The sequence below is a fragment of the Oncorhynchus mykiss genome, chromosome 15 (assembly GCF_013265735.2).
Source record: "Oncorhynchus mykiss isolate Arlee chromosome 15, USDA_OmykA_1.1, whole genome shotgun sequence".
Classification (NCBI taxonomy): Eukaryota; Metazoa; Chordata; class Actinopteri; order Salmoniformes; family Salmonidae; genus Oncorhynchus; species Oncorhynchus mykiss.
In genome coordinates this window covers 44229542-44254762 of record NC_048579.1, presented here as the reverse complement: position 1 = coordinate 44254762, position 25221 = coordinate 44229542, and the positions used below count along the sequence as shown (strand labels likewise).

General features: G+C 40.7%; 1 protein-coding gene across 5 annotated transcripts in view; it reads right to left on the bottom strand.

Moving 5' to 3' along the window:
* cblb (Cbl proto-oncogene B, E3 ubiquitin protein ligase) overlaps nt 1-25221 on the bottom strand; it is a 152895-nt gene that overhangs the window by 71484 nt on the left and 56190 nt on the right. For all 5 annotated transcript variants that reach the window (XM_036944415.1, XM_036944414.1, XM_036944416.1 and 2 more), the window contains 3 exons: nt 14701-14857; nt 12243-12364; nt 5012-5149 (listed from right to left, as the gene is read on the bottom strand). In XM_036944415.1, the coding sequence (XP_036800310.1) occupies nt 5012-5149; nt 12243-12364; nt 14701-14857 (417 nt within the window). The remainder of the gene's footprint in view (nt 1-5011; nt 5150-12242; nt 12365-14700; nt 14858-25221) is intronic.

Genomic DNA, 25221 nt, shown 5'->3' with positions numbered 1-25221 from the left:
AAAGGATTAAATATCAGTGCTTGTGTGAAATGTCGGTTTGTCTGAATCCAGCGGTATCAACCCTTTGGGAAGAATTCAACTTGGTTAAGCTTCTAGGTGTCCGTGAGTTATTTACTCTGAAAATTAGAACTTAACAGTATCAAGTGTCCACCACATAAATATATGGCGCATCCACATAAAAATATGGCGCATGCATCTGTTTATGTACTGTACATGTGCACCTCACTCAGGTTACAACTCAGGTTGCATGGCCTTAACCTCTCTGGGGTAGGCGGGACGCTTGCGTCCCACATGGCCAATAGCCAGGGAAAATGCAAATACATATCTATAAAAATCAAACTTTCATTAAATTACACATGCAAGATAGCAAATTAAAGCTACACTCGTTGTGAATCCAGTCATCATGTCAGATTTCAAAAAGGCTTTTCGGTGAAAGCATAAGATGCTATTATCTGATGATAGCACAACAGTAAACAATGAGAGATTAGCGTATTTCAACTCTGCAGGCGCGACACAAAATGCAGAAATAAAATATAAATCATGCCTTACCTTTGACGAGCTTCTTTTGTTGGCACTCCTACATGTCGCATAAACATCACAAATGGTCCTTTTGTTCGATTAATTCCTTCTATCTATCCAAAATGTCAATTTATTTGGCACGTTTGATCCAGAAAAACACTGCTTCCAACTTACGCAACGTCATTACAAAATATCTCAAAAGTTACCTGTAAAACTTCAAAACATTTCAAACTACTTTTGTAATACAACTTTAGGTATTTCTAAACGTATATAATCGATCAAATTGAAGACGGGATGATCTGTGTTCAATACAGGAGCAAAACAAACTGACGCTACTTTTCTGGTTTACGCGCCTCTATCAAAAGGTACACATGAAGTGACGTTCGTTCACTTAGGGGTGCACTCACTTTTGTTGCCAGCGGTTTAGGCATTAATGGCTGTGTGTTGAGTTATTTTGAGGGGAGAGCAAATTTACACTGTTATACAAGCTGTACACTCACTACTTTACATTGTAGCAAAGTGTCATTTCTTCAGTGTTCTCACATGAAAAGATATACTCAAATATTTACATAAATGTGAGGGGTGTACTCACTTTTGTGATATACTGTATATACAGGTGATACAGTCTTATACTCAGCTGGCCCCTCCCTGGATTTTGTGTTAAATGCTCTACAACAAAACTTTCTTAGTGTCCAACAAGCTTTCTCTCCCCTTAACCTTGTTCTGAACACCTCCAAAACGGGCGGCGACTTTGGACTAGTAACCAAAAGGTTGCAAGATCAAATCCCTGAGCTGACAAGTGCACAGTACTAAACAGAGCCATGGCTACATGGAACTCTAATCCACATCAAGTAACTCACGCAAGCAATAAAATCAAATTTAAAAAAACGATACAAATACACACTATGGAACAGCGAGGACTGTGAAGAGTCACACACAAATAACATACAGTGCATTTGGAAAGTATTCAGACCCCTTCACTTTTTCCACATTTTGTTATGTGTTAGAGGAATTCTAATAAATGTATACATAATTAATCATTTCAACTATAATTTCCTCCAACATTATGTTACAGCCTTATTCTAAAATTGATAAAATGTTTTTTTTTTCACATCAAACTACACAATACTCCATAATCACAAAAACTGAAATATCACATTTACATAAGTATTCTAACCCTTTACTCTGTACTTTGTTGAAGCACCTTTGGCAGCGAATACTGCCTCAAGTCTTGTTGGGTATGATGCATAAAGCTTGGCACACCTGTATTTGGGGAATTTATCCCATTCTTCTCTGCAGATCCTCTCAAGCTCTGTCAGGTTGGATGGGGAGCGTCACTGCACAACTATTTTCAGGTCTCACCAGAGATGTTCGATCGGGTTCAAGTCCGGGCTCTGGCTGGGCCACTCAAGGACATTCAGAGACTTGTCTCGAAGTCACTCCTGCGTTGTCTTGGCTGTGTGCTTAGGGTTGTTGTCTTGTTGGAAGGTGAACCTTCGCCTCAGTCTGAGATCCTGAGCGCTCTGGAGCAGGTTTTCATCAAGGATCTCATTACTTCTCCATTCATCTTTCAATTGATTCTGACTAGTCTCCCAGTCCCTGCCGCTGAAAAACATCCCAACAGCATGATGCTGCCACCACCATGCTTCAACATAGGGATGGTATTGGCCTGGTGATGTGCTGTGCCTGGTTTTCTCGAGATGTGACGCTTGGCATTGAGGCCAAATAGTTTAATCTTGGTTTCATCAGACCAGAGAATCTTGTTTCTCATGGTCTGAGAGTAATTTGCCTTTTACTGAAGAGTGGCTTCCGGCTGGTCACTCTACCATAATGGCCTGATTGGGAGAGTGCTGTAGAAATGGTTGTCCTTCTGGAAGGCTCTCCCATCTTCACAGAGGAACTCTGGAGCTCTGTCAGAGTGACCATCGGGTTCTTGGTCATCTCCCTGACCAAGGCCCTTCTCCCCCAACTGCTCAGTTTGGTCGGGCAGCCAGGTCTAAGAAGAGTCTTTGTGGTTCCAAACTTCTTCAGAATGATCGAGGCCACTGTTTTCTTGGGGACCTTCAATGCTGCAGAAAGGTTTTGGTACCCTTCCCCAGATATGTGTGAATATTTTCCGAATGCACTGTACACACATGTACACCTGAATTGTGTGTTTAAGTAGAGTAGTAATCTGAGGGCACATACTTAATGTATTGTGAAATCTGTTGTAAAAATGTATTTTAATGTAAAAAAGATGTAATATAATGAGAGGGATGAGGCAAAAGGTATGGCAAATAAGTCTTGCAGCCCAACTGATTGGCAAACATACTGCAAATTAAGAAATCATGTGACTAAGCAAATAAAAATAAACTATACTATGAAACAAAGATACAGTTGAAGTCGGAAGTTTACATACACTTAAGTTGGGAGTCATTAAAACTCGTTTTTCAACCCCTACACAAATGTATTGTTAACAAACTATAGTTTTGGCAAGTCGGATAGGACATCTACTTTGTAAATGACACAAGTCATTTTTCAAACTATTGTTTACAGACAGATTATTTCACTTATAATTCACTGTATCACAATTCCAGTGGGTCAGAAGTTTACATACACTAAGTTGACTGTGCCTTTAAACAGCTTGGAAAATTCCAGAAAATTATGTCATGGCTTTAGAAGCTTCTGATTGACATGATTTGAGTCAATTGGAGGTGTACCTGTGCATGTATTTCAAGGCCTACCTTCAAACTCAGTGCCTCCTTGCTTGACAACATGGGAAAATTTTAAAAAATCAGCCAAGACCGCAGAAAAAAAATTGTAGACCTCCACAAGTCTTGTTCATCCTTGGGAGCAATTTCCAAATGCCTGAAAGTACCACGTTCATCTGTACAAACAATAATACGCAAGTATAAACACCATGGGACCACAGCCATCATACCGCTCAGGAGGGAGACGCGTTCTGTCTCCTAGAGATGAATATACTTTGGTACGAAAAGTGCAAATCAATCCCAGAACAACAGCAGGGGACCTTGTGAAGATGCTGGAGGAAACAGGCACAAGTATCTATATCCACAGTAAAACGAGTCCTATATCGACATAACCTGAAAGGCCGCTCAGCAAGGAAGAAGCCACTGCTCCAAAACCTCCATAAAAAGCCAGACTTTGGTTTGCACATGGGGACAAAGCTCGTACTTTTTGGAGAAATGTCCTCTGGTCTGATGAAACAAAAATAGAACTGTTTGGCCATAATGACCATCGTTATGTTTGGAGGAAAAAGGGGAGGCTTGCAAGTCGAAGAACACCATCTCAACCATGAAGCACTGGGGTGGCAGCATCATGTTTTGGGGGTGCTTTGCTGCAAGAGGGACTGGTGTACTTCACAAAATAGATGGCATCATGAGGTAGGAAAATTACGTGGATATATTGAAGCAACATCTCACAACATCAGTCAGGAAGTTAAAGCTTGGTTGCAAATTGGTCATCCAAATGGACAATGACCCCAAGCATACTTCCAAAGTTGTGGCAAAATGGATTAAGGACAACAAAGTCAAGGTATTGGAGTTGCCATTACAAAGCCCTGACCTTAATCCTATAGAAAGAACTGAAAAGGCGTGTGCGAGCAAGGTGGCCTGCAAACCTGACTCAGTTACACCAGCTCTGTCAGGAGGAATGGGGCAAAATTCACCCAACTTATTGTGGGAAGCCTGTGGAAGGCTACCCAAACGTTTGACTCAAGTTAAACAATTTAAAGGCAATGCTACCAAATACTAATTGAGTGTATGTACATTTCTGACCCACTGGGAAAAGCTGAAATAAATCATTCTCTCTACTAATTATTCTGACATTTCACATTCTTAAAATAAAGTGTTGATCCTAACTGACCTAAGACAGAGAATTTTCACTAGGATTAAATGTCAGGAATTGTAAAAAACTGATTTTAAATGTAATTGGCTACGGTGCATGTAAACTTTCAACTTCAACTGTATTACTACCACAATTTTTACGGGACCCCAGCAGCTAATGGGGATCCATAATAAATACAATTACTAAAATATATTTGAAAATACAAAAATACACAGAAAATAAATATTTAAAATAGAATTCTTAAATATGCATGTCTTTAAATTAGGTCTGTCAAACGATAAAAACATTTAATTGACTTAATCACAGGATTTGATGTGATAAATCATAAATAATCGCAAATTCAAAATTTGCTCAAATTGAGCAGTAATTTAAGATTTTTTATACAAGAATACTCACGTCTTGATTTTGTCCAAAGTAACGGTTATCAAAATCAGGTAAATTGATGAAGCAGTCTTTCTTTAAACTCAATGAAAACAATGTTTTGACATCACATTGTTGTTTTTAGCTGTATAGATTATGTATTTGGATGTTTTCATTATATTTGGAACGCTTCAGCTAGATTTATTTTATTAGAATTTAGATGGAATGCAACTTGTGCTCCAGAAAAATGCAATATGAAGAACTTAATTCCCAGGTTTTTACGTACAAGCCTTCCCTGCATCCGTCGATGAGGGCCAGGAAGAGGGGCTTGTTGTGGGGGATGGTCTGCAGGATGTTCCCGTTGTTGGTGACGTAGCCAATGGCCCACTGGCCCAGTCGTGTGCAGCTTTGTCTGAAGATGTAGCTAGAATGAGAGATGGGAAACAGGGAGGTCAGACAAATCAAACATTAAAACAGTAATATTGTCACTGTCGGATGGAAACCTTGTATCTCCAAAAAGGCCATTTTTAAAGAACTGAAAAAATAGACATTATTTCAACAAAAAGTTCAGAATTTGACAACATTCTGGGTCAGATATTCACACGTCACTAAAACATTGCTGTTTTCAACAAAAAAAATCTATGTTAAATTGGAATTACACATTTTGAGCACATTATACGTGGTGATATGTGATTTTATTATCATTGATTAGAACGGGCAGCGTCTGAACCTGTGAACGCATTGCCATATTTGCATTAATTCTCCATTAATTGACAAGCTTGAAAGATTATTTTATATGTGTATTTATCTTTTATGAGTGTAGATTCACACTTTGTCTGAATTAAACCCAGCTTGTCTGCTTACTTTACCCTGCTCTTTCGCTCGTTCTCCCAATGGACTACAGCATACCGGTGGAACACATAGCCTAATTCGTCTCTCCTTGGCACAGGATTAATTACATCTATCGACTGATCTGTTAGTGTGTGCACAAACAGAATAAAACAGCTTTGAATTCTGTAATGAACGTATTGTAATATTTTAAAAATTGTATATCTGCCTTCATTTTGCCGGACCCCAGGAAGAGCAGCAGCTAATGGGGATCCATAATACATACAAATGAATGGATTCGGCTACTTCAGCCACATCCGTTGCTGGCAGGGGTAAAATATAGAGCACACGGCCATGCAATCTCCATAGACAAACATCGGCAGTTGAATGGCCTTACTGAAGAGCTCAGTGACTTTCAATGTGGCACTGTCATAAGATGCCGCCTTTCCAACATGTCAGTTCAACTGTAAGTGCTGTTATTGTGAGGTGGAAACATCTAGGAGAAACAACGGCTCAACCGCGAAGTGGTAGGACACACAAGCTCACAGAACATAGCACATAAAAATGGTCTGTTCTCTGTTGTAAAACTAACTACTGAGTTCCAAACTGCCTCTGGAAGAAATGTCAGTACAATAACTGTTCGTAGGGAGCTTCATGAAATGAGTTTCCTTGGCCGAGCAGCCGCACAAAAGCCTAAGATCACCATGAGCAATGTCAAGCATTGGCTGGAGTGGTGTAAAGCTCGCAACCTTTGCACTCTGGAGCCGTGGAAACGTGTTCGCTGGTCGCAGGCCACCATCCCTGTGGAACGCTTTAGACACCTTGTAGAGTCCAGTCCCTGGCCAATGGAGGCTGTTCTGAGGTCAACAACGGAGTGCAACTCAATATTAGGAAGGTGTTTCTAATGTGTAATACCTTCAGTGTACAGTATATACATAGTTTTTGTTAAAATTGCTTAAGCTCAGTAAATTTGGGAATTATGGATGGACAGCAATATTAAAACATTGTCTCTGTTTTTTAAAGCAGGTTTAAGTCAGAATGGAGACTGGAACATTCTGGAACAATCAACACCTCCTGGAAAGCCATTCTGGTGTGTCTTTGGCATTACAATTTGGATAATAGAACCGTTGAAAAATAAAACTCTATCCTAGGGTTAGATTTTCAGAAGACTGAGGTGGGTTTTCCTATAACTTTTTTACCTTCCTAGTAAAGCAATACAAAACCATCAAGCATCCCAGAAAAGTGCTAAAAATAGCCCATGTTAACATATGTATCTTAAGAAAGTTCATGAAATCAATCATTTGCAAGTAACAGATGACATTCATAGTCTCTCATATAATCTCTGAAACTCACTTAGATAACACCTTTGATGATAGAGTGGTAGCAATACATGGTTATAAGATCTACCGAAAAGACAGAAGGTGGAGGTGTGGCCATTCATATTCAGAACCACTTTCCTGTAAAGCTTAGAGAGGATCTTGTGTTAAATACTGTTGAAGTAATATGGCTACAGGTTCATCTGCCCCACCTAAAGCCCATTCTGGTGGGAAACTGTCACACCCTGAACTGTTTCACCTGTCTTTGTGCTTGTCTCCACCCCCCTCCAGATGGTGCCCATCTTCCCCATGTATTTATACCTGTGTTCTCTGTTAGTCTGTTGGCTGTTGACTCTGACCTGGTTAACTTCTTGGAGCACCCATCCCGTTAGCGGGATCATTTTCGTCAACATCCGCTGAATTGCAGCTCGCCAAATTCAAATTAAATTACTAAAAATACTTAATTTTCATGAAATCACAAGTGCAATATAGCAAAACACAGCTTAGCTCGTTGTTAATCCACCTGGCGTGTCAGATCTCAAAAAAGCTTTACAGCGAAAGCAAACCAAGCGTTAATGTAAGGACATCTCTCTCAGCAGACAAAACATTACAAACAGCTAGCAGCAAAGTAGATTGGTCACGAAAGTCAGAAAAGCAATAAAATGAATCGCTTATCTTTGATGATCTTCAGTTACACAATAAATGTTCCTTTTGTTCGATAAAGATTATTTTTATATCCAAAAACCTCCATTTGGTTGGCGCATTTTGTTTAGTAATCCACAGGCTCGTGCAGGTCACGACGGGGCAGATGAAATTCCAAATAGTATCCGTAAAGTCCGTAGAAACATGTCAAACGTTTTTTATAATCAAACCTCTGGTTGTTTTTACAATAAATAATCGATCATATTTCAACCGGACCGTAGCTTTTTCAATAGGAGAGAGAGAGAAAAAATGTCTGCTCCAAGCTGTTGGCGCATGTAAAACTCTGGGGACACCCAGCCGTCCACTGACGCAATGTGATCATTCTCGTTCATTTTTCAGAATAAAAGGCTGAAACTATGTCTAAAGAGTGTTCACACCATGTGGAAGCCATAGGGAAAGGAATCTGGTTGATATCCCTGTAAATGGAGGGAAGGCATGCAATGGAACAGGGAGGTTTCAAAATAAGAGGCACTTCCAAGTTGGATTTTCCTCAGGTTTTCGCCTGCTATATCAGTTCTGTTATACTCACAGACAATATTTTGACAGTTTTGGAAACTTTAGAGTGTTTTCTATCCTAATCTGACCTTATATCCTTATATGCATATTCCAGCTTCTGGGCCTGAGAAATAGGCAGTTTAATTTGGGTATGTTTTTCATCCAAACATCAAAATACTGCCCCCTACACTCAACAGGTTAATGAACTTCTGCCTGTCCTCGACCTGCCTATTGCCTGCCCCTTGTATTCTAATAAATATCAGAGGCTCAAACAATCTGCCTCCTGTGTCTGCATCTGGGTCTCGCCCTGTGTTGTTATAGTGTGAAACTGGCCATGACTGACCCAGCAGCCTCGGACCGGCTCCGCAACGCTGTCTCCCTGCAAGGAGCCACCATTGAAAAACATGAGGAGCTACTTCAGAGCCTTATGGAAGGTCTCCGTAAGACCACTGGTTCCCTCCTGGTTTGGAGCTCGTTTTGCCACTCACATTGCCTTAAGGCGGCACAGGACGTTCTCCTGCAGGCTCTGGTAAATGCTTGGATTTCTTCCCCATTCCCGCGGAATACCAGGACCTCCTGGAGGTGTTCAACAAGGCTTGCGTCACCTCCCTCCCTCTGCACCATCCCAACGATTGTGCTATTGATCTCCTCCCGGGCACAACATCGCCTCGTGGGGGGCTATATTCCCTGTCTGGCCCTGAAACCAAGGGTATGGAGGAGTACATTGAGGACTCTGGCTGCTGGGAGCATTTGTCCTTTTGCCTCACCTGCCGGCACAGGGTTCTTCTTTGTGAAAAAAAAGGACAAGACCCTGCGTCCATGTATCAACTACCGGGGCCTCAATGATATCACGGTGAATAATCACTACCCTCTACCACTCCTCTCCTTGTCTTTCAAACCTCTCCAGGGGCCACCATGTTTTCCAAGTTGGAAACTTCGGAATGCCTACCACCTAGTTCGGATACGCGAAGGAGACGAGTGGAAGACGGCTTTCAACACAGTTAGTGAACACTATGAGTACCTGGTCATGCCGTTTGGACTCACCAACGCTCCCGCAGTGTTCCAGGCTCTGGTCAACGATGTGCTCCGTGACATGTTGAATGGATCAAGATTGCGTTGAAAGAGCGGGTGCACTGACTGGAAGGGGCGGAATATCAATTTTTGGCGTGGACTGATCATAAGTACTTAGAATATCTCCGCACCGCCATGCACCTTAATTCTACTCAGGTCCTGGAATGGGCTCATTCCTCCAAGCTTACCTGCCATCCCAGCTCCCGTCGGACCCTGGCCTTCCTCGGACAATGCTTCTGGTGGCCCACTATTGTTCCTGACGTCTCAGCCTTTGTTGCCGCATGCACGGTGTGTGCTCAGAATAACACAGCTCATCACCCTGAACACACCATCCCCACTGTCAAACATGGTGGTGGCAGCATCATGGTTTGGGCCTGCTTTTCTTCAGCAGGGACAGGGAAGATGGTTAAAATTGATGGGAAGATGGATGGAGCCAAATACAGGACCATTCTGGAAGAAAACCTGATGGAGTCTGCAAAAGACCTGAGACTGGGACGGAGATTTGTCTTCCAACAAGACAATGATCCAAAACATAAAGCAAAATCTACAATGGAATGGTTCAAAAATAAACATATCCAGGTGTTAGAATGGCCAAGTCAAAGTCCAGACCTGAATCCAATCGAGAATCTGTGGAAAGAACTGAAAACTGCTGTTCACAAATGCTCTCCATCCAACCTCACTGAGCTCGAGCTGTTTTGCAAGGAGGAATGGGAAAAAAATTCAGTCTCTCGATGTGCAAAACTGATAGAGACATACCCTAAGCGACTTACAGCTGTAATCGCAGCAAAAGGTGGCGCTACAAAGTATTAACTTAAGGGGGCTGAATAATTTTGCACGCCCAATTTTTCAGTTTTTGATTTGTTAAAAAAGTTTGAAAAATCCAATAAATGTCATTCCACTTCATGATTGTGTCCCACTTGTTGTTGATTCTTCACAAAAAAATACAGTTTTATATATTTATGTTTTAAGCCTGAAATGTGGCAAAAGGTCGCAAAGTTCAAGGGGGCCGAATACTTTCGCAAGGCACTGTAAACAATGATAGTAAAAACTTTAGAAGACCTTAAATAACATTTTGGGCAAAAAAGCTAACTCAGCTCCATCATTCATTGAACCAGATGGCTCATTCATCACAAAGCCCACTGATATTGGCAGTTACTTTAATTTTTTTTTATTTGCATGATTAGCCAATTTAGGCATGACATGCCAGCAACAAGCTCTGACTATATCTGACCAATTTATGAAAGACGAGCATTGTAATTTAGAATTCCGTAAAGTGAGTGTGGAAGAGGTGAAAAAACAATTGTTGTCTATCAACAATGACAAGCCACCGGGGTCTTACAACTTGGATGGAAAATTACTGAGGATAATAGCGGATGATATTGCCACTCCTACTAGAATGTGTGTGCCATCATGCCTGGAATGAAGCAAAAGTAATTCCGCTACCTAAGAATAGTAAAGCCCCCTTTACTGGCTCAAATAGCCAACCTATCATCCTGTTACCAACCCTTGGTAAACTTTGGGAAGAAATTGTGTTTAACCAACATCTGCTAAATATGTGTACGTGACCAATACAATTTAATTTGATTTGATTTGAGCTGCCCATCCCTGCCCTAGAGTCTAAGCCACTAGATGGCGATATATAGGCTAACATATGGAATTGTTTTAACTAGACAGAAGATGGTCATACCATGGACCATTTAGCAATTTACATTTTAAGACCACTGTAGGTATGAAAAAATGATTTTAAAAAATTATTTGATGAAACATTGAAACTGGCCTTACTAATATTAGCCCATAGAAACACATTTATACATGGCAAAATAGATTAAATTCCCTGCCCACTTGGTTAAGCCACAGAAAAGGACAGCAACCTTACAGCTAGCCATGATTGGCTGAGATAATGAAGGGACTGGAAATGCAGAGAGATGAGTTTAGATTGGTCTGACATGTAGCACGCTTCTGTCTATTTGAGCTGGTCAGTATGTGTAGGTAATCCTGTCTAACACTGCTTTAAAAAATATGTATTGCATAGTAGAACTGCATAAGTGTTGCTCTCCACTTTCTGGAGGACCGAGTTTTGTAATTAGTGGAATTAGATTATGATAGCTAAGGTGATGGAGAAAACCCTTGTCTCCGGATTACATCTTCAAACTAAGGGCAAACACAGCATCTGTGACAGAGAGGGAAAATCGTCCATCCATGTATATGGGTGAGAGAGTCTAGCTAGCTATATTTTCAGATATTACACGTTTCTAATTTGGTCAGAAAGTCATTTTCAATTCAAGTTAAAGTGTACTGTTAGCTGGCGAGCTAACGTTACGTGTATGATCTGTGCAGTAATGTTGTTCATATCTCAGAGCCATTTGCTTTGCTAGTTATAGCATAATGTTAGCTAGCTAACATTGAACCTAGCTGGGACAATGACCCAACACACCTCCAGTGTGTGAAATTGCTATTTGACAAAGAAGGAGAGTGATGGAGTGCTGCATCAGATGACCTGGCCTCCACAATCACCCGATCTCAACCCAATTGAGATGGTTTGGGATGAGTTGGACCGCACAGCAAAGGAAAAGCAGTCAACAAGTGCTCATCATATGTGGGAACTCCTTCAAGACTGTTGGAAAAGCTGATTTAGAGAATGCCAAGAGTGTGCAAAGCTGTCATCATGGCAAAGGGTGGCTACTTTGAAGAATCTCAAATCTAAAATATATTTGTTTAACACTTTTTGGTTACTACATGATTCCATATGTGTTCTTTCAAAATGTTGATATCTTTACTATTATTCTACAATGTTGAAAATAGTCAAAATAAAGAAAAACCCTTGAGTAAGTAGGTGTGTCCAAACTTCCAAGCTTTATAAAAATAAAATGTTTCCATGTCACACCTGCCCATTGATGGCCAAAAATTCAGGCAGGAGTAGTCTGTCTGAGAGTAAATCAAGAGGCCCGGAGAATCAATCACGGATAAACAGATAGATTTAAAAGAGCGTAAACCTGTTTCCAATAAGAGCCCTACTTACCCTCACCACATGTCCCTAAGAACACACACGCAAGCACACATGTTTACACACGCACACCAACACACCTTCCTGTGGCATGTACATACCTGCCGGGTTTGTTGGTGTATTTCTGTAGCCGTGCCTTAACCTCGTCATAGGTCAAGAAAGCCATGTAACCAGGGTGAGTCACAGCCAGGAAGTTCCAGTTTCTCAGGATGGAGCCCCATGGCTGATAGGGAGGAGAGAATAAGGAGAGGAGTCACACACACACCCAGATACTTCCATTTGGATCAACAATGAAACATTGTGCAAGCAAGGACTCCTAATTCTTGGAGGTCACAGATGGTCCACTCAAATAACACAATACCTTATCAAATAAGACAACTTAAGTGATGAGGAAGCATCATATTCCATCCTGTCTTCCATTCTTATAGTGTACTAAACCAGGATCACTTGTACAGAGTATGCATCAACTTCAAGGGCACTATTTCTTGGAGCCGGGAGAAAGCCAAATTATTAATAATAGTGCATAGAAGGGCCTCCCGAGTGGCGCAGCGGTCTAAGTCACTACATCTCAGTGCTTGAGGTGTCACTACAGACCCAGGTTCTATCCCAGAGGGCATCCGTAGCCGCGTCCTCAGAACATGCGCAGACCAGCTGTCTGGAGTGTTTACGGACATATTCAATCTCTGCCAATCCCAATCTGCTGTCCCCACATGCTTCAAGATGTCCATCATTATTCCTGTACCCAGGAAAGCAAAGATAACTGAATTAAATTACTATCACCCCGTAGCACTCACTTTTGTCATCATGAAGTGCTTCGAGAGACTAGTTAAGGACCTCTACCTTACCCTAGACCCACTTCAATTTGCTTACCGCCCCAATAGATCCACATACAATGCCATCGCACTGCACACTGCCCTATCCCATCTGGACAAGAGGAATACCTATGTTAGAATGCTGTTCATTGACTATAGCTCAGCATTAAACACCATAGTACCCTCCAAACTCATCATTAAGCTTTGGGGCCTGGGTCTGAACCCCGCCCTGTGCAACTGGGTCTTGAGTTTCCTGACGGGCCTCTCCCAGGTGGTGAAGTGTAGGAAACAACCTCTCCACCCCGCTGATCCTCAACACTGGGGCCCCACAAGGATGGGTGTTCAGCCCACTCCTGTACTCCCTGTTCACCCATGACTGCGTGGCCACGCACGCCAACAACTCATTCAACAAATTTGCAGACGACACAACAGTAGTAGGCCTGATTACCAATAATGACGAGACAGCCTACAGGGAGGAGGCGAGGGCCCTAGGAGTGTGGTGCCAGGAAAGTAACCTCTCCCCCAACGTCAACAAAAAAAAGGAGCTGATTGTGGACTTCGGGAAACAGCAAAGGGAGAAGCCCCCTATCCACAGCGATGGGACCGCAGCATCAAGTTCCTCGGCGTACACATCACTGACAAACTGAAATGGTCCACTCACACAGACATTGTGGTGAACAAGGCGCAACAAAACCCTCACAAACTTTTACAGATGCACAATTGAGAGCATCCTGTCTGGCTGTGTCAGCGCCTGGTACGGCAACTGCACCGCCCTCAACCGCAGGGCTCTCCAGAGGGTGGTGCGGTCTGCACAACGCATCACAAGGGGAAAACTACCTGCCCTCCAGGACAACTACAGCACCCGATGTCACAGGAAGGCCAAAAAGATCATGAAGGACAACAACCACCTGAGCCACTGCCTGTTCACCCCGCTATCATCCAGAAGGTGAGGTCAGTACACGTGCATCAAAGCTGGGACCGAGAGACTGAAAAACAGCTTCTATCTCAAGGCCATCAGACTGTTAAATAGCCATCACTAGCACCTTAGAGGCTGCTGCCCTGTATACATAGACTTGAAATCACTGGCCACTTTAATAATTGGAACACTAGTCACTTTAATAATGTTTACATATTTTACACTACTCATCTCATATGTATATATTTTAGTCTATTCTATCTTAGTCTATGCCGCTCTGACATTGCTCGTCCAAATATTTATATATTCTTAACTCCATTCCTTTACTCAAAATGTGTGTGTATTGTGTGTATTGTTGGGAGATTTTTAGAAATTACTTGTTAGATATTTTTAGACTGCTGGAGCTAGACACACAAGCATTTCACTACACCCGCAATAACATCTGCTAAACATGTGTTTGTGACCAGTAACATTTGATTTGATGATTTGAGGCTGTGTCATCAACTGGCCATGACCGAGAGTCCCAAAGGGCGGCATACATTTGGCCCTACATTGTTTCTCTGAACGCACCCGGCTTGTCGCTTTGATCTATATACATTATTGTCTTGCTTTATGAAATGGGGTGGGGGAGGCGAGTGTGGAGTGAACCCTTGTTTCAGTTTTCATCTTTCTCAAATGGCTATGACAGTCTATTTGTGTTATTTGGGTAACCCGAGGAGGAGGAAAGGGGGAGGATCATTCAGAATTCTACTAAAAGAGAAAGAACGTGGGGGGGGGGGGGGGGGGGGATGTATTAAAAAAGCACGAGAAAATTAACAAAGTGAAATTTACCTGGAACAGCCTGGTGAAGATGTCGAACTCAAAGACAGATATGTAGTCGTTGCAGGTGAGGTCGATGGTGGACTTAAGGGCCATGGCCTCTAGGCTAGAGCTGATGTGATGCACTTCGTGAAGGCACTGTCGGAACACTTTCCAAGGCACGATGGTCCTGGAGGGCACAACCAGACCACAAACCAAAAGTCAGTGGAGCTAAACAACAGTCTAAAGTCACCAAAATAAACCGAGTGGTAGCTCATAATAAGAAACAGGGTTTTCTAGTTTTTACTGATAGCAATGACCTTCTGTGGAATATCACAATAAAGACAAAGCTTTTCATGCTATGTGCAGTGCCTTCAGAAAGTATTCATCATACTTGACTTATTCCACATTTTGTTATGTTACACCCTGAATTCAAAATTGATTAAATATATTACATTTTCTCACCCATCTACACACAATACCCCATAATGACTAAGTGCAAACATGTTTTTAGACATTTTTGAAAATGTATTGAAAATGAAATACAGAAATATGTCTTCAAACCCCTGAGTCAATACTTTGTATAAGCACCTTTGGCAGTGATTACAGCTGTGAGTCTTTCTCTGAGTTTTTCACACCTGGATTGTATAACATTTGCAATTTATTAATTAAAAAATTCTTCAAGCTCTGTCAAATTGGTTGTTGATCATTGCTAGACAACCATGCTCAGGTCTTGCGCTAGATTTTCTAATAGATCTAAGTCAAAACTGTAACTCGGCCACGTTCACTGTTTTCTTGGTAAGCAATTCCAGTGTAGATCTGACCTTGTGTTTTAGGTTATTGTCCTGCTGAAAGGTGAATTCATCTCCCAGTGTCTGGTGTATTGTCACGCCCTGACCGTAGATTGCTTTGTATGTTTCCATTTTTAGTTTGGTCAGGGTGTGATGTGGGTGGGTATTCTATGTTGTAGGTCTAGGTTTTCTTTTTGTATGTGTTTGGCCTGGTATGGTTCTCAATCAGAGGCAGCTGTCTATCGTTGTCTCTGATTGAGAGCCATACTTAGGTAGCCTGTTTTCCCATTTTGAGTTGTGGTTGATTATTTTCCGTTTCAGTGTTTTCACCATACTGTTTCGGTTTTCCTTTATTCTTTTGGTCATTTGTATTCGGTGTTCAGTTTATTAAAGGCATCATGAACACGTACCACGCTGCGCTTCGGTCTACTCCTTCTTCCACCAACGAGAATCGTTACATGTAAAGCAGACTGAACCAGGTTTTCCTCTAGGATTTTGCCTGTGCTTAGCTCCATTCCGTTCCTTTTTTATCCTGAAAAACTTCCCGGTCCTTAACGATTACAAGCATACCAATAACATGATGCAGCCCCCACTATGCTGAAAGTATGGAGAGTGGTTCTCAGTAATTTGTTGAATTGGATTTGCACCAAACATAACACTTTTCATTCAGGACAAAAAGTGAATTGCTTTGCCACATTTTTTGTAGTATTACTTTAGTGCCTTGTTGCAAACAGGATGCATGTTTTGGAATATTTGTAATCTGTACAGGCTTCCTTCTTTTCACTCTGTCATTTAGGTTGGTATTGTGGAGTAACTCCAATGTTGTTGATCCATCCTCAGTTTTACACTGCACAACCTTCAATGTTATGTAAAATTCTGGCAAATTAGTTCGCAACGAGACAGACGGCCCAAACTGTTGCATATACCCTGACTCTGCGTGCAATGAATGCAAGAGAAGTGACACAATTTCTCTAGTTTAATATTGCCTGCTAACATACATTTATTTTAACTAAATATGCAGGTTTAAAAATATATACTTCTGTGTATTAATTTTAAGAAAGGCATTGATGTTTATGGTTAGGTACATTCGTGCAACGATTATGCTTTATTCGCAAATGCACTTTTGTTAAATCATCCCCCGTTTGGCGAAGTTGTCTGTCTTTGTTAGGAAGAAATAGTCTTCACAGTTTGCAACGAGCCAGGCGGCCCAAACTGCTGCATATACCCTGACTCTGTTGCACAGAACGCAAGAGAAGTGACATAATTTCCCTAGTTAAAAGAAATTCATGTTAGCAGGCAATATTAACTAAATATGCAGGTTTAAAATATATACTTGTGTATTGATTTTAAGAAAGGCGTTGATGTTTATGGTTAGGTACACAGTGGTGCAACGACAGTGCTTTTTTCGCGAATGCGCTTGTTAAGTCACCCGTTTGGGGAAGTAGGCTATGATTCAATGATAAATTAACGGCCACCGCATCGATTATATGCAACGCAGGACAAGCTAGATAAACTAGTAATATCATCAACCATGTGTATTTAACTAGTGATTATGTTAAGATTGATTGTTTTTTATAAGATATGTTTAATGCTAGCTAGCACCTTACTCCTTGCTGCACTCGCATAACAGTTAGTCAGCCTGCCACGCAGTCTCCTCGTGGAGTTCAATGCAATCCACCATGATCAGTGTCCAAAAATGACGATTACCGATTGTTTTGAAAACTTCATTCATTATAGGCTACTACACCAGAAAGCATGATTTGGCTACAGAGGATCATTAGCTTCTTAAAAAAGAAAATTGTTTTAAACCTACAGTCGGAAGGTCCCACAATTTGGGTAGCGCACAGCAAATACCAAATACACCATTGTTGCGACTGTCAGTGAAAAGCAGAGAGTCCCAGCCAGGCATATCATCATTTTTTTTTATACAATCGCGGAAAAACTGTTTGTAAAGTGAATAGCTATTGCTGTAAAGAGATGAAAATGAAAAGACTCCAATATTTCTTTGAGTCATCAAAATTACAAAAACCAGCGGAGAACATCGACCATATCCCTGGTGGGTGTGCATATTCACCGTTTTTGTCATTGGGTCAATGCCAGTTTTGTTTGTTTTTGGACAATCATTTCCTCCTCCAGGTTAGATGGACGTCATATTGTATTTGAGTCTCCCCTTTACATAAGCCAAATATATGGATCACCGTTTTTATTGATCTGTTTGTCAGTGTCAGCAGAATAGGCTACCCTGTCATTTTTGTAGTATAAAAAAAATGCATGCACACACTTGGGTGTCCCGTACCTTTAAGAAATTAAATCTACTTTCACCCCTGACCATAATAAAACTAATTAAATGGGCTTGATCATCCATTTTTATTAAACTTTTAAATTAATAGTATAGACATTGATTCTTGAAGAAAAGAACTGGTAAATAAATGCCTCACAAGCTTTAGTTCAATTGCCTTGCTCATTCACAACCCAAGCTTGTTTTACTTAAACAATGTCGTTATAAACAAACAGAGTATAGCTTCAAATATAGAGTCAGTCCTTGCATCCAAAGCTCCACCAATGAATTTGAGAGTGATTTTATTTCTCCAGCACCACCCCTCACTGCTTAACAAAAACAAAATGGGGGGAATGTTGTCATCCTAAAAAACTAACAGTAAAATTTGGCGTGCTGAACACTACGGCTGTCACTTTAGAACATAATGGAAAAACGGCAGTCACCCATGACCTTTCTAAATCAGCCAGCAATAAAACAAGGGGAACCAAAACCAAAACTGTGAGGTAAAACGGCTGCGTGCTGTGAGACAGACAGAAAGGTGCACTTCCTGTCACAAGACAAATAACTCTCAGTGTAATAGATACAGAGTTGTGTGAGCATGGAAAGATAGTTCACAATACACCCTAAACAACCCTCAAGGGAGGTTTCGGTGGTTGGCCCCTTTAGGGGAATTGGAAGCTAACAAGAAAACATTACACCTATACTGAGCCTTTTGTCACGAGTAGCCCTGCTTATACGACTGTTACACGGTGGATTATAAACAGTCAGATCGCTGTAATTCAATATCTATGTCATTTTTTTATAGGTGGTAGGCTATTGGCTATTGTCATGCTGAAAGACCCAGCCTTGCTGATGGAAGGAGGTTTTCACTCAAAAGCTCACGATACATAGCCCCATTCATTCTTTCCTTTACACGGATCAGTCGCCCGGGTCCCTTTGCAGAAAAACAGCCCCAAAGCATGATGTTTCCACCCCCATGCTTCACAGTAGGTATGGTGTTCTTTGGATGCAACTCAGCATTCTTTGTCCTCCAAACACGACGAGTTGAGTTTTTACCAAAAAGTTGTATTTTGGTTTCATCTGACCATATGACATTCTCCCAATCTTCTTCTGGATCATCCAAATGCTCTCTAGCAAACTTTAGACGGGCCTGGACATGTACTGGCTTAAGCAGGGGGACACGTCTGGCACTGCAGGATTTGAGTCCTTGGCGGCGTAGTGTGTTACTGATGGTAGGCTTTGTTACTTTGGTCCCAGCTCTCTGCAGGTCATTCACTAGGTCCCCCCGTGTGGTTCTAGGATTTTTGCTCACCGTTCTTGTGATCATTTTGACCCCACGGGGTGAGATCTTGCGTGGAGACCCAGATCGAGGGAGATTATCAGTGGTCTTGTATGTCTTCCATTTCCTAATACTTGCTCCCACAGTTGATTTCTTCAAACCAAGCTGCTTACCAATTGCAGATTCAGTCTTCCCAGCCTGGTGCAGGTTTACAATATTGTTTCTGGTGTCCTTTGACAGCTATTTGGTCTTGGCCATAGTGGAGTTTGGAGTGTGACTGTTTGAGGTTGTGGTCTTTTATACTGATAACAAGTTCAAACAGGTGCCATTAATACAGGTAACGAGTGGAGGACAGAGGGCCTCTTAAAGAAGAAGTTACAGGTCTGTGAGAACCAGAAATCTTGCTTGTTTGTAGGTGACCAAATACTTATTTTCCACCATAATTTGCAAATAAATTCATTAAAAAACCTACAATGTGATTTTCTGGAGAAAAAAACATATAATTTTGTCTGTCATAGTTGAAGATTGAAGAACTTGCACAATTGGTTGCTGACTAAATACTTTTTTGCCCCACTGTATATTTAAGCCAGGGATAGCTGCAGCCATTGGGGAAAGTCACAACAGAATTGTCACCAGGAGTATTTTCTGATGTTTATGATCACAGGTGTCATTTTCAAAATGAGTGGCACCCACTGAGTGACACAGTCAGTCCATGCAGGCTTTTGAGGTACACTAAGATGATGAAACCCCATGCCTTTGAATAGTCTGGGTCTCATTCAGTCAAGGTTCCCTGGGAAAACTTCTAAATAAAGCTAGGTAACATATGTCACCATCAGCATCCCATTTCACTTGTCATAAAGCAGTCTTTTTGGGATATGATGACATAATGGATTATGTCACATTTGGCAAATCACCCTAAACAAGGCCCTGCTATGTGGAAGTAATTAAGTTTACTGTAGTGCCTTCAGAAAGTATTCACACCCTTTGACTTTTTCCATATTCTGTTGCATTACAGCCTGAATTTAAAATTGATTTAATTTAGATGTTGTGTCACTGATCTACACACAATACCCCATAATGTCAAAGTGGAATTATGTTTTTAGAAATGTTTAAAAATTAATTTCAAAAATGAAAAGATGTAATGTCTTGAGTCAATGAGTATACAACCCCTTTCTTAAGGCAAGCCTAAACTTCAGGAGTAAACATTTGCTTAACAAGTCACATAATAAGTTTTATTGACTAATTATGTGTGCAATAATGGTATTTAACATGATTTTTGACAATCCCATCTCTGTACCCCACACATAAAATTATGTGTAAGGTCCCTCAGTCGAGCGGTGAATTTCAAGCACAGATTCAACAATAAATACCAGTGAGGTTTTCCTATGCCTCACAAAGAAGGACACCTATTGGTAGATGGGTAAAAAGCAGACACTGCATATCCCTTTGAGCATGGTGAAGTTACTAATTACATTTTGGATGGTGTATCAATACACCCAGTCACTACAAAGGTACAGATGTTCTTCCTAACTCAGTTGACGGAAAGGGAGGGAAGTGCTTAGGGATTTCAACATTAGGCCAATAGTCATATTAAACCAGTTAGAGTTAAACAACTGAAATAGGAGAAAACTGAGGATGGATCAACAACATTGTAGTTATTCCACAATATAAACCTAAATGACAGAGTGAACAGAAAGAAGCCTGTACAGAATAAAAATAAGGCAAATAAATGACCTTTTTGTGCTGAATATAAACCATTATGTTTGGGGCAAATCCAACACAACACACCATTGACTAGCACTCTTCATATTTTCAAGCATGGTGGTGGCTGCATCATGTTATTTATATGCTTGTCATCGGCAAGGACTAGGGAGTTTTTAAGGATAAAAAGAAAAGGAATAGAGCTAAGCACCGGCAACACCCTAGAGGAAAACCAGGTTCAGTCTGCCTTCTAACAGACACTGGGAGACAAATTCACTTTTCAGCAGGACACTCCCAGAGTCCTATTAAAATTCTTGCTTGAAAAATAGTTATTAGCTCAAAAGCTATTTTTGCCCATTTTAATGGAAATCTATTATAGTAAGGTCCTAAATTGATTTGATATTGATATAAAAACCTTTAAAAACAACACCAAAGGCCACTGGCCAAAATTGTTGACCTGCTTCCTTTTTTCTTCCAAGTGGAATTTGTTTGGGAGGTGGAAATGGTATGGTAACATATTATCTATGTACTGGGACCGTACACAGTGAAACCATCATTGTAGATTTGGGTGATTTACCCTCTTTGTTCTTTTTCTTGTTTGACTCATACTTCATGAGTACTTCTCCACAGTCAGTGTTTTCTTAGGGGGTGCATGTGGGTGTGCGTGTGGGGGCAGACATTACAGTGTCTGCATATGACTGTTTTAGAAACTAACACAATGTTATTGTAGATGTAGACTATTTTCAGACTGCCTAGAATACATACATTAGGGCATTATATCATTAAACATGAGAGTTTCATTTAAAACCAAGTCAATACTACTGTAAACCTCAATTTACATGAACTGCAGGCTCACAGGCACATTTTTATTTTTGTCCCTTTATTTATTCAGGGAAACCCATTGAGACCAGGGTCTCATTTTCAATGGGGCCCTGAGGACAACACTTCATAAATATTTTCCCAATCACAATAAAAACGAACAAAAATATCATTTACAATTTCAGCACCACAATCACCACAAAAACTAAAAGCGGACCCACATATGCTGAGCACTTGTTGACTGCTTTTCCTTCACCGCGCAGTCCAACTCATCCCAAACCATCTCAATAGGGTTGAGGTCGGGTGATTGTGGAGGCCAGGTCATCTGATGCAGCAACTTGAAAAACAAATGATAGTCCAACTAAGCACAAACCAGATGGGATGGTGCATCGCTGCAGAATGCTGTGGTAGCCATGCTGGTTAAGTGTGCCTTCAATTATAAATAAATCCCTGACAGTGTCAACAGCAAAGCACCCCCACACCATCACACCACCTCCTCCATGCTTCACGATGGGAACCACAAATGCAGAGATCATCCGTTCACCAAAGTCTCACAAAGACAAGGCGTTTGGAACCAAAAATTGTGAATTTGGACTCATCAGACCAAAGGACAGATTTCCACTGGTCTAATGTCCATTGCTCGTGTTTCTTGGCCCAAACAAGTCTCTTCTTCTTATTGATGTCCTTTAGTAATGGTTTCTTTGCAGCAATTCGACCATGAAGGTCTGATTCACGCAGTCTCCTCCGAACAGTTCATGTTGACATCTGGCTGTTACTTGAACTCTGTGAAGCATTTATTTGGGCTGCAATCTGAGGCTGGTAACTTATCCTCTGCAGCTGTCCTGTGGCATTCTTAATTAGAGCCAGTTTCATTGTAGGGACTGCACTTGAAGAAACTTTCAAAGTTCTTGACATTTTCCGGATTGACTGTCCTTCATGTCTTAAAGTAATGATGGACTGTCGTTTCTCTTTGCTTATGGTAGCTGTTCTTGCCATAATATGGGCTTTATCTTTTGCCAAATAGGGCTACCTTCTGTATACCACCCCTACCTTGTCAGAACACAACTGATTAACTCAAAAGCATTAAGAAGTAAAGACATTCTACAAATGAACTTTCAACAAGGCACACCTGTTAATTGAAATGCATTCCAGGTGACTACCTCATGAAGCTGGTTGAGAGAATGCCAAGAGTGTGCACAAATGTCATCAAGGCAAAGGGTGGCTACTTTGACAAATCTCAAATATGAAATATATTTAGATTTGTACTTTTTTGGTTACTACATGATTCCATATGTGTTATTTCATAGTTTTGATGTCTTCACTATTATTCTACAATGTAGAAAATTGAAAAAAATAAAGAAAACCCCTGGAATGAGTAGGTGTGTACAAACGTTAGTAGTATAATTGCCTTACTGAAGAGATCAGTGACTTTTAACTTGGCATCGTCATAGGCAGGGTTGGGGAACAACAACATGTAAGGGATTACACAAAACGGTAATTCTAATCCGTTATGTTACCAGCAAAAAATATTGTAATCACATTACAGATACTTCTGAAAAACTAGATGATTACTTTGAGGATTACTTATAAATTCAGTTTCTGGTAATTGACACTTGTTTTCTCAATGACATTGAAATCAGCATTGAAAAAAGGCGCAAGTTTAAATTTGTTACACCTGAGCGAGTCTGACCACAAGTCAGAGACCACTATGATGACACACTAAATGTGTTTGATAGATCGCGGGAAAAGAGCAGGAATAGGGTTTTGTAGGCTACAGTCCAAGCTATGTCTTCCAATGGTGCGACTGCTGTCGGCATCCAAAGATTATCCAACTTGACTAAACGCTTGGAGGTAAGGATGACAGCAGTGGTGTAGTGTACTGTGATATGGATATCACTTATTATTGATATCTACATAGCGCATTGATGTGAATCACACTGATGCTCTCTCATTTAGCTATTTGCGCCTTACGGATTGTGTTTGTTGTGGATGGCTGTTCACAAATCTAAATGTGTATTTGAACCCACTAATGGTTGAATTTAAGAAGTTTAAGCTGCCTATCAGTCATAGTTTTTGAAACTAGTGGACAACAAGTGAAACATGCGCTCTTGCAACAGCTCCATAGTGCGGATCCCAACCTATAGAATAAAAGTGGGGCTTTAATTTCTGAATCTAATTCATGGTGATACATTTTTTTTTAATCAATAGGCCTAATGGACACATGCTCACACTCAAGACACTTTCGATAGACTTAAAGGGGCAATCTGTAGTTGCTACATCCATTTTTGGACTTTATTTTTATATATATATATATATATCCATTGATTCTTGAAGAATATAAATGCCTCATGAGCTTAGTTCAACTGTTACACTCCATGAGAACCCAAAATAGAAGCTTGTTTATCTCTAATATTTGTAAACATTATAAATGTAAACAAACAATGTATAGCCTCATAACATGGTTAAAACAATCATTTTGATATCATGGATGGTCAGTCCTTGCATCCATAGCTCGGTTTCTGAGTGGTTACATTTCTCCAGGCCCATCCCTCCGCTTTTTTACCAAAACAAAGGAGGGGCATCCGTTTTGTTATTGTTTCATCTGTGGATTTGCCCTTTAAACAGCTGCATATTATCAATATATCAAAGTGTCGCCAACAAAAAGGTAAACAATAGGCCTTTAGCAAATGCAGCATATGGCATTCATTTTTCACATGTAAATAGCACTTTTCATTAGTGCTCAAAGCAAGCCATTCCATGAGGGCAGCATGTATTTTTTTAGACTCGAATGAATGAGCATAATCAGCAGTCCATGACAACAAAATCACTTTGGTTTTGAATGTGAAGATATAAGTTAATCGTATTATTTGTCACGAATATTACCGAAGGTGGCTCCCCTTCTTGTTCGGGTGGCGCTCGACGGTCGTCGTCGCCGGTCTACTAGCTGCCACCGATCCGTGGTACTATGTTCGTTTGGTTTTGTCTAATTGGTTTCACCTGTTCATTGGTTGGTTGTTAGGGTGAGGTTATTTAAGTTCGGGCTTGTTCTTCTGTATTTGTGAGAGGTGTTAGTGTTTTGTTGGGTTTTCTCGCTGTCCTAGTATTTCACAATAGGGTATTTTTGTTTTATAGTTACACCTGTGTTGGGTATACTATTTTGTTCCTGTGAATTTTTGGACATTAAAGCGTGTTTTTTCCCGCATCCTTTGCTCTCTGCGCCTGACTCCACACCCACTCACTCATTGAGCTTTACATTATTATATGAAGTATAAAGCGATGGGTTAGAAGATGCCTACATAACCAACCCATAAAGTAAAATTTAACATCCATATATGGCCAGCTATGTAAACTTTAACATTGATTTATCCTGCAATAGACGTCGTTCAATTGATAACATACATGTTTGTCTTCTTCAACTGCCTCTTAAGGAGAAAGTAATCTAAAAGTAACTGAATGTAATCAGATTACGTTACTGATTACTATTTTGGACAGGTAACTGTAACAGATTACATTTAGAAAGTAACCTACCCAACCCTGGTCATAGGATGCCACCTTTCCAACATATCAGTTCATACAATTTCTGCCTTGCTTGTGCTGCCCCGGTCAACTGTAGGTGCTGATATTGTGAAGTTGGAAACATGTAGGAGCAAAAACGGCTCAGCTGCGAAGTGGTAGGCCACACAAGC